The 10957-nt window shown below is 43.4% G+C and overlaps 1 protein-coding gene across 2 annotated transcripts in view; it reads left to right on the forward strand.

Moving 5' to 3' along the window:
- The window catches only part of LOC130319655 (solute carrier organic anion transporter family member 1A2-like), a 108804-nt gene extending 99396 nt beyond the window's left edge, over nucleotides 1-9408 (forward strand). For both annotated transcript variants that reach the window (XM_056552959.1, XM_056552960.1), the window contains exons 13-15: nucleotides 2764-2828; nucleotides 5989-6106; nucleotides 9106-9408. In XM_056552959.1, coding sequence (XP_056408934.1) covers nucleotides 2764-2828; nucleotides 5989-6106; nucleotides 9106-9220 — 298 coding nt within the window. In that variant the 3' untranslated portion in view covers nucleotides 9221-9408. The remainder of the gene's footprint in view (nucleotides 1-2763; nucleotides 2829-5988; nucleotides 6107-9105) is intronic.
- The last annotated feature ends 1549 nt before the right edge of the window (nucleotides 9409-10957 follow it).

A 10957-nucleotide genomic window follows, 5' to 3' on the forward strand; every position in this document is an offset into this window, starting at 1 on the left:
CTCAGGAGCGGGTTCTTTACTGTAAGAGATGTGAGTATGTAGAATAGACACCTCAGGAGCGGGTTCTTTACTGTAAGAGATGTGAGTATGTAGAATAGACACCTCAGGAGCGGGTTCTTTACTGTAAGAGATGTGAGTATGTAGAATAGACACCTCAGGAGCGGGTTCTTTACTGTAAGAGATGTGAGTATGTAGAATAGACACCTCAGGAGCTGGTTCTTTACTGTAAGAGATGTGAGTATGTAGAATAGACACTCCAGGAGCGGGTTCTTTACTGTAAGAGATGTGTATATGTAGAATAGACACCGCAGGAGCGGGTTCTTTACTGTAAGAGATGTGAGTATGTAGAATAGACACCTCAGGGGCTGGTTCTTTACTGTAAGAGATGTGAGTATGTATAATAGACACCTCAGGCGCGGGTTCTTTACTGTAAGAGATGTGAGTATGTAGAATAGACACCTCAGGAGCGGGTTCTTTACTGTAAGAGATGTGAGTATGTAGAATAGACACTCCAGGAGCGGGTTCTTTACTGTAAGAGATGTGAGTATGTAGAATAGACACCTCAGGAGCTGGTTCTGTACTGTAAGAGATGTGTATATGTAGAATAGACACCGCAGGAGCTGGTTCTTTACTGTAAGAGATGTGAATATGTAGAATAGACACCTCAGGAGCTGGTTCTTTACTGTAAGAGCTGTGAATCTGTAGAATAGTAATCTTAGGAGTTGGTACTTTACTGTAAGAGCTGTGAATCTGTAGAATAGTAACCTTAGGAGTTGGTTCTTTACTGTAAGAGCTGTGAATCTGTAGAATAGTAACCTTAGGAGTTGGTTCTTCACTGTAAGAGCTGTGAATCTGTAGAATAGTAATCTTAGGAGTTGGTTCTCTACTGTAAGAGCTGTGAATCTGTAGAATAGTAACCATAGGGGTTGGTTCTTTACTGTAAGAGCTGTGAGTCTGTAGAATAGTAACCTTAAGAGTTGGTTCTTTACTGTAAGAGCTGTGAATCTGTAGAATAGTAAACTTAGGAGTTGGTTCTTCACTGTAAGAGCTGCGAATCTGTAGAATAGTAACCTTAGGAGTTGGTTCTTTACTGTAAGAGCTGCAAATCTGTAGAATAGTATCCTTAGGAGTTGGTTCTTTACTGTAAGAGATGTGAATCTGCAGAATAGTAACCTTAGGAGTTGGTTCTTCTCTGTAAGAGCTGTGAATCTGTAGAATAGTAATCTTAGGAGTTGGTTCTTTACTGTAAGAGCTGTGAATCTGTAGAATAGTAACCTTAGGAGTTGGTTCTTTAGTGTAAGAGCTGTGAATCTGTAGAATAGTAACCTTAGGAGTTGGTTCTTTACTGTAAGAGCTGTGAATCTGTAGAATAGTAACATTAGGAGTTGGTTCTTTACTGTAAGAGCTGTGAATCTGTAGAATAGTAACCTTAGGAGTTGGTTCTTTACTGTAAGAGCTGTGAATCTGTAGAATAGTAACCTTAGGAGTTGGTTCTTTACTGTAAGAGCCGTGAATCTGTAGAATAGTAATCTTAGGAGTTGGTTATTTACTGTAAGAGCTGTGAATCTGTAGAATAGTAATCTTAGGAGTTGGTTCTTTACTGTAAGAGCCGTGAATCTGTAGAATAGTAATCTTAGGAGTTGGTTATTTACTGTAAGAGCTGTGAATCTGTAGAATAGTAACCTTAGGAGTTGGTTCTTTACTGTAAGAGCTGTGAATCTGTAGAATAGTAACCTTAGGAGTTGGTTCTTTACTGTAAGAGCTGTGAATCTGTAGAATAGTAACCTTAGGAGTTGGTTCTTTACTGTAAGAGCTGTGAATCTGTAGAATAGTAACATTAGGAGTTGGTTCTTTACTGTAAGAGCTATGAATCTGTAGAATAGTAACCTTAGGAGTTGGTTCTTTACTGTAAGAGCTGTGAATCTGTAGAATAGTAACATTAGGAGTTGGTTCTTTACTGTAAGAGCTATGAATCTGTAGAATAGTAACCTTAGGAGTTGGTTCTTTACTGTAAGAGCTGTGAATCTGTAGAATAGTAACCTTAGGAGTTGGTTCTTTACTGTAAGAGCTGTGAATCTGTAGAATAGTAACCTTAGGAGTTGGTTCTTTACTGTAAGAGCTGTGAATCTGTAGAATAGTAATCTTAGGAGTTGGTTCTTTACTGTAAGAGCTGTGAATCTGTAGAATAGTAACCTTAGGAGTTGGTTCTTTACTGTAAGAGCTGTGAATCTGTAGAATAGTAACATTAGGAGTTGGTTCTTTACTGTAAGAGCCGTGAATCTGTAGAATAGTAACCTTAGGAGTTGGTTCTTTACTGTAAGAGCTGTGAATCTGTAGAACAGACACCTCAGGAGCGGGTTCTTTACTGTAAGAGCCGTGAATCTGTAGAATAGTAACCTTAGGAGTTGGTTCTTTACTGTAAGAGCTGTGAATCCGTAGAACAGACACCTCAGGAGCGGGTTGGTCGCAGTAGAAATATTCATGAAAGACTTGGATTGTCTCTTAGAAAAAGTAAGGGCAGAATTTTTGGTGCTTTATGTTTTTTTTTTTTTACTTTCTTTTGGATCAATATCCCATATTTGTCATTAATGTGAGTGGGAAAGCTGGGTGACTCTTTGGAAGCTCTAAAAGCAGCCATATTGGTTGAGCTCCGACTTTTCTAGAGTCCAGAACTTTCCATTTTTGGGAATGAGCTTTGTTCTGCGTCCATGTTACATATAAGCTCCTGACACACTGTAACAGACTCCCCACCTTCTCCTCTAGGAGTCTGACCCCCGAAGAGAAGTCGTTTGGTCTCGGTCTCCATCTCTTGGCCGCTCGAGCTCTTGGTAAGTGACTGTCCTGCTGAGTACTGATGGAGACCCCCATAACCTGAGGATACTGACCCCATAACCCGAGGATACTGACCCCATAACCCGAGGATACTGACACCATAACCCGAGGATACTGACACCATAACCCGAGGATACTGACACCATAACCCGAGGATACTGACCCCATAACCCGAGGATACTGACACCATAACCCAAGGATACTGACCCCATAACCTGAGGATACTGACCCCATAACCCGAGGATACTGACACCATAACCCGAGGATACTGACACCATAACCCGAGGATACTGACCCCATAACCCGAGGATACTGACACCATAACCCAAGGATACTGACCCCATAACCTGAGGATACTGACCCCATAACCCGAGGATACTGACACCATAACCCGAGGATACTGACACCATAACCTGAGGATACTGACCCCATAACCCGAGGATACTGACCCCATAACCCGAGGATACTGACCCCAAAACCCGAGGATACTGACCCCATAACCCGAGGATACTGACCCCATAACCCGAGGATACTGACCCCATAAACCGAGGATACTGACCCCAAAACCCGAGGATACTGACCCCATAACCCGAGGATACTGATCCCATAACCTGAGGATACTGACCCCATAACCTGAGGATACTGACCCCATAACCCGAGGATACTGACCCCAAAACCCGAGGATACTGACCCCATAACCCGAGGATACCGACCCCATAACCCGAGGATACCGACCCCATAACCCGAGGATACTGATCCCATAACCTGAGGATACCGACCCGATAACCAGAGGATACCGACCCCAAAACCCGAGGATACCGACCCCATAACCCGAGGATACCGACCCCAAAACCCGAGGATACCGACCCCATAACCCGAGGATACCGACCCCATAACCCGAGGATACCGACCCCATAACCTGAGGATACTGATCCCATAACCTGAGGATACCGACCCGATAACCAGAGGATACCGACCCCAAAACCCGAGGATACCGACCCCATAACCCGAGGATACCGACCCCAAAACCCGAGGATACCGACCCCATAACCCGAGGATACCGACCCCATAACCCGAGGATAAAGACCCCATAACCCGAGGATACTGACCCCATAACCTGAGGATACTGATCCCATAACCCGAGGATACTGACCCCATAACCCGAGGATACTGACCCCATAACCTGAGGATACTGACCCCATAACCCGAGGATACTGACCCCATAACCTGAGGATACTGATCCCATAACCCGAGGATACTGACCCCATAACCCGAGGATACTGACCCCATAACCCGAGGATACTGACCCCATAACCCGAGGATACTGACCCCATAACCTGAGGATACTGATCCCATAACCCGAGGATACTGACCCCATAACCCGAGGATACTGACCCCATAACCAGAGGATACTGACCCCATAACCCGAGGATACTGACCCCATAACCCGAGGATACTGACCCCATAACCCGAGGATACTGACCCCATAACCCGAGGATACTGACCCCATAACCTGAGGATACTGATCCCATAACCCGAGGATACTGACCCCATAACCAGAGGATACTGACCCCATAACCCGAGGATACTGACCCCATAACCCGAGGATACTGACCCCATAACCCGAGGATACTGACCCCATAACCTGAGGATACTGATCCCATAACCTGAGGATACCGACCCGATAACCAGAGGATACCGACCCCAAAACCCGAGGATACTGACCCCATAACCTGAGGATACTGACCCCATAACCTGAGGATACTGACCCCATAACCCGAGGATACTGACCCCAAAACCCGAGGATACTGACCCCATAACCCGAGGATACTGACCCCATAACCCGAGGATACTGATCCCATAACCCGAGGATACTGACCCCATAACCCGAGGATACCGACCCCATAACCCGAGGATACTGACCCCATAACCAGAGGATACTGACCCCATAACCTGAGGATACTGATCCCATAACCTGAGGATACCGACCCGATAACCAGAGGATACCGACCCCAAAACCCGAGGATACTGACCCCATAACCTGAGGATACTGATCCCATAACCTGAGGATACCGACCCGATAACCAGAGGATACCGACCCCATAACCCGAGGATACCGACCCCATAACCAGAGGATACCGACCCCATAACCCGAGGATACTGATCCCATAACCTGAGGATACCGACCCGATAACCAGAGGATACCGACCCCATAACCCGAGGATACTGACCCCATAACCTGAGGATACTGATCCCATAACCTGAGGATACCGACCCGATAACCAGAGGATACCGACCCCAAAACCCGAGGATACCGACCCCATAACCAGAGGATACCGACCCCATAACCCGAGGATACCGACCCCAAAACCCGAGGATACCGACCCCAAAACCCGAGGATACCGACCCCATAACCCGAGGATACCGACCCCAAAACCCGAGGATACCGACCCCATAACCCGAGGATACCGACCCCATAACCCGAGGATAAAGACCCCATAACCCGAGGATACTGACCCCATAACCCGAGGATACTGACCCCATAACCCGAGGATACTGACCCCATAACCTGAGGATACTGATCCCATAACCCGAGGATACTGACCCCATAACCCGAGGATACTGACCCCATAACCCGAGGATACTGACCCCATAACCCGAGGATACTGACCCCATAACCTGAGGATACTGATCCCATAACCCGAGGATACTGACCCCATAACCCGAGGATACTGACCCCATAACCAGAGGATACTGACCCCATAACCCGAGGATACTGACCCCATAACCCGAGGATACTGACCCCATAACCCGAGGATACTGACCCCATAACCTGAGGATACTGACCCCATAACCTGAGGATACTGACCCCATAACCTGAGGATACTGATCCCATAACCCGAGGATACTGACCCCATAACCCGAGGATACTGACCCCATAACCTGAGGATACTGACCCCATAACCCGAGGATACTGACCCCATAACCCGAGGATACTGACACCATAACCCGAGGATACTGACCCCATAACCCGAGGATACTGACCCCATAACCCGAGGATACTGATCCCATAACCCGAGGATACTGACCCCATAACCCGAGGATACTGACCCCATAACCCGAGGATACTGACCCCATAACATATTATTATTACAGGAGGAATCCCCTCCCCTATATATTATGGAGCAGCGATAGATACGACCTGTATAAAGTGGGGAACCACCAGCTGCGGGGAACCGGGAGCCTGCCGCATGTACGACACCGACGGGTACAGGTACCGACCGCAACACATCATGTCTCATTCTCCAGAGCTGCACTCACTATTCTGCTGTTACATCATGTCTTATCCTCCAGAGCTGCACTCACTATTCTGCTGTTACATCATGTCTCATTCTCCAGAGCTGCACTCACTATTCTGCTGTTACATCATGTCTTATCCTCCAGAGCTGCACTCACTATTCTGCTGTTACATCATGTCTTATCCTCCAGAGCTGCACACACTATTCTGCTGTTACATCATGTCTTATCCTCCAGAACTGCACTCATTATTCTGCTGTTACATCATGTCTTATCCTCCAGAGCTGCACTCACTATTCTGCTGTTACATCATGTCTCATTCTCCAGAGCTGCACTCACTATTCTGCTGTTCCATCATGTCTCATTCTCCAGAGCTGCACTCACTATTCTGCTGTTACATCATGTCTTATCCTCCAGAGCTGCACTCACTATTCTGCTGTTACATCATGTCTTATCCTCCAGAGCTGTACTCACTATTCTGCTGTTACATCATGTCTCATCCTCCAGAGCTGCACTCACTATTCTGCTGTTACATCATGTCTTATCCTCCAGAGCTGCACTCACTATTCTGCTGTTACATCATGTCTTATCCTCCAGAGCTGTACTCACTATTCTGCTGTTACATCATGTCTCATCCTTCAGAGCTGCACTCACTATTCTGCTGTTACATCATGTCTCATCCTTCAGAGCTGCACTCACTATTCTGCTGTTACATCATGTCTTATCCTCCAGAGCTGTACTCACTATTCTGCTGTTACATCATGTCTCATCCTTCAGAGCTGCACTCACTATTCTGCTGTTCCATCATGTCTTATCCTCCAGAGCTGTACTCACTATTCTGCTGTTACATCATGTCTCATCCTTCAGAGCTGCACTCACTATTCTGCTGTTACATCATGTCTTATCCTCCAGAGCTGCACACACTATTCTGCTGTTACATCATGTCTTATCCTCCAGAACTGCACTCATTATTCTGCTGTTACATCATGTCTTATCCTCCAGAGCTGCACTCACTATTCTGCTGTTACATCATGTCTCATTCTCCAGAGCTGCACTCACTATTCTGCTGTTCCATCATGTCTCATTCTCCAGAGCTGCACTCACTATTCTGCTGTTACATCATGTCTTATCCTCCAGAGCTGCACTCACTATTCTGCTGTTACATCATGTCTTATCCTCCAGAGCTGTACTCACTATTCTGCTGTTACATCATGTCTCATCCTCCAGAGCTGCACTCACTATTCTGCTGTTACATCATGTCTTATCCTCCAGAGCTGCACTCACTATTCTGCTGTTACATCATGTCTTATCCTCCAGAGCTGTACTCACTATTCTGCTGTTACATCATGTCTCATCCTTCAGAGCTGCACTCACTATTCTGCTGTTACATCATGTCTCATCCTTCAGAGCTGCACTCACTATTCTGCTGTTACATCATGTCTTATCCTCCAGAGCTGTACTCACTATTCTGCTGTTACATCATGTCTCATCCTTCAGAGCTGCACTCACTATTCTGCTGTTCCATCATGTCTTATCCTCCAGAGCTGTACTCACTATTCTGCTGTTACATCATGTCTCATCCTTCAGAGCTGCACTCACTATTCTGCTGTTACATCATGTCTTATCCTCCAGAGCTGTACTCACTATTCTGCTGTTACATCATGTCTTATCCTCCAGAGCTGCACTCAATATTCTGCTGTTCCATCATGTCTTATCCTCCAGAGCTGCACTCACTATTCTGCTGTTACATCATGTCTTATCCTCCAGAGCTGCACTCACTATTCTGCTGTTACATCATGTCTTACCCTCCAGAGCTGCACTCACTATTCTGCTGTTACATCAGGTCTCATCCTTCAGAGCTGCACTCACTATTCTGCTGTTCCATCATGTCTTATCCTCCAGAGCTGCACTCACTATTCTGCTGTTACATCATGTCTTATCCTCCAGAGCTGCACTCACTATTCTGCTGTTACATCATGTCTTATCCTCCAGAGCTGCACTCATTATTCTGCTGTTACATCATGTCTTATCCTCCAGAGCTGCACTCACTATTCTGCTGTTACATCATGTCTTACCCTCCAGAGCTGCACTCACTATTCTGCTGTTACATCAGGTCTCATCCTTCAGAGCTGCACTCACTATTCTGCTGTTCCATCATGTCTTATCCTCCAGAGCTGCACTCACTATTCTGCTGTTACATCATGTCTTATCCTCCAGAGCTGCACTCACTATTCTGCTGTTACATCATGTCTTATCCTCCAGAGCTGCACTCATTATTCTGCTGTTACATCATGTCTTATCCTCCAGAGCTGCACTCACTATTCTGCTGTTACATCATGTCTTATCCTTCATAGCTGCACTCACTATTCTGCTGTTACATCATGTCTTATCCTCCAGAGCTGCACTCATTATTCTGCTGTTACATCATGTCTTATCCTCCAGAGCTGCACTCACTATTCTGCTGTTACATCATGTCTTATCCTCCAGAGCTGCACTCACTATTCTGCTGTTACATCATGTCTTATCCTTCATAGCTGCACTCACTATTCTGCTGTTACATCATGTCTTATCCTTCATAGCTGCACTCACTATTCTGCTGTTACATCATGTCTTATCCTCCAAAGCTGCACTCACTATTCTGCTGTTACATCATGTCTTATCCTCCAGAGCTGCACTCACTATTCTGCTGTTACATCAGGTCTTATCCTCCAGAGCTGCATTCACTATTCTGCTGTCACATCATGTGTTATCCTCCAGAGCTGCACTCACTATTCTGCTGAGACATCATGTCTTATCCCCAGAGCTGCACTCACTATTCTGCTGTTCCATCATGTCTTATCCCCCAGAGCTGCACTCACTATTCTGCTGTTACATCATGTCTTATCCTCCAGAGCTGCACTCACTATTCTGCTGTTCCATCATGTCTTATCCCCCAGAGCTGCACTCACTATTCTGCTGTTCCATCATGTCTTTCAGGATACTGTATATTGGGATTCCGTCAGTTTTGCGCTTTATCTCGTACATTCCGTGTATCTTTATCCTCCTCGCCCTCAGACGCTCGCCCGCCCGGGCTCAGGATGGGAGGTCGTGACCCCATGGAGTCGTCATCACATGATCACCATAATATTATATCAGAATCTACAGAAGATGCGAAGGATGGACGACCCCGGGATGTGGGGGATTGGGGGAGGGAGAAGAAAAAACAACCCCCCTCCTTATTATCATCATCCATAATAAATATTATTATCACCCTCATCATCCATAATAAATATTATTATCACCCTCATCATCCATAATAAATATTATCACCCTCATCATCCATAATAAATATTACTATAACCCTCATCATCCATAATAAATATTATCACCCTCATCATCCATAATAAATATTACTATAACCCTCATCATCCATAATAAATATTACCATCATCCATATTACATAATATTATCAGCCTCATCATCCATAATAAATATTATTGTCAGCCTCATCATCCATAATAAATATTACTATCACCCTCATCATCCATAATAAATATTATTATCACCCTCATCATCCATAATAAATATTACTATCACCCTCATCATCCATCATAAATATTATTATCACCCTCATCATCCATAATAAATATTACTATCACCTTCATCATCCATAATAAATATTACTATCACACTCATCATCCATCATAAATATTATTATCACCCTCATCATCCATAATACATAATATTATCAGCCTCATCATCCATAATAAATATTACTATCAGCCTCATCATCCATAATAAATATTACTATCACCCTCATCATCCATAATAAATATTATTATCACCCTCATCATCCATAATAAATATTATTATCACCCTCATCATCCATAATAAATATTACTATCACCCTCATCATCCATAATAAATATTATTATCACCCTCATCATCCATAATAAATATTATCACCCTCATCATCCATAATAAATATTACTATAACCCTCATCATCCATAATAAATATTACCATCATCCATATTACATAATATTATCAGCCTCATCATCCATAATAAATATTATTGTCAGCCTCATCATCCATAATAAATATTATTATCACCCTCATCATCCATAATAAATATTACTATCACCCTCATCATCCATCATAAATATTATTATCACCCTCATCATCCATAATAAATATTACTATCACCTTCATCATCCATAATAAATATTACTATCACACTCATCATCCATCATAAATATTATTATCACCCTCATCATCCATAATACATAATATTATCAGCCTCATCATCCATAATAAATATTACTATCAGCCTCATCATCCATAATAAATATTATTGTCAGCCTCATCATCCATAATAAATATTACTATCACCCTCATCATCCATAATAAATATTATTATCACCCTCATCATCCATAATAAATATTACTATCACCCTCATCATCCATCATAAATATTATTATCACCCTCATCATCCATAATAAATATTACTATCACCTTCATCATCCATAATAAATATTACTATCACACTCATCATCCATCATAAATATTATTATCACCCTCATCATCCATAATACATAATATTATCAGCCTCATCATCCATAATAAATATTACTATCAGCCTCATCATCCATAATAAATATTACTATCACCCTCATCATCCATAATAAATATTATTATCACCCTCATCATCCATAATAAATATTATTATCACCCTCATCATCCATAATAAATATTACTATCACCCTCATCATCCATAATAAATATTATTATCACCCTCATCATCCATAATAAATATTATCACCCTCATCATCCATAATAAATATTACTA

Source organism: Hyla sarda, unplaced genomic scaffold (genome assembly GCF_029499605.1).
Source record: "Hyla sarda isolate aHylSar1 unplaced genomic scaffold, aHylSar1.hap1 scaffold_215, whole genome shotgun sequence".
Classification (NCBI taxonomy): domain Eukaryota; kingdom Metazoa; phylum Chordata; class Amphibia; order Anura; family Hylidae; genus Hyla; species Hyla sarda.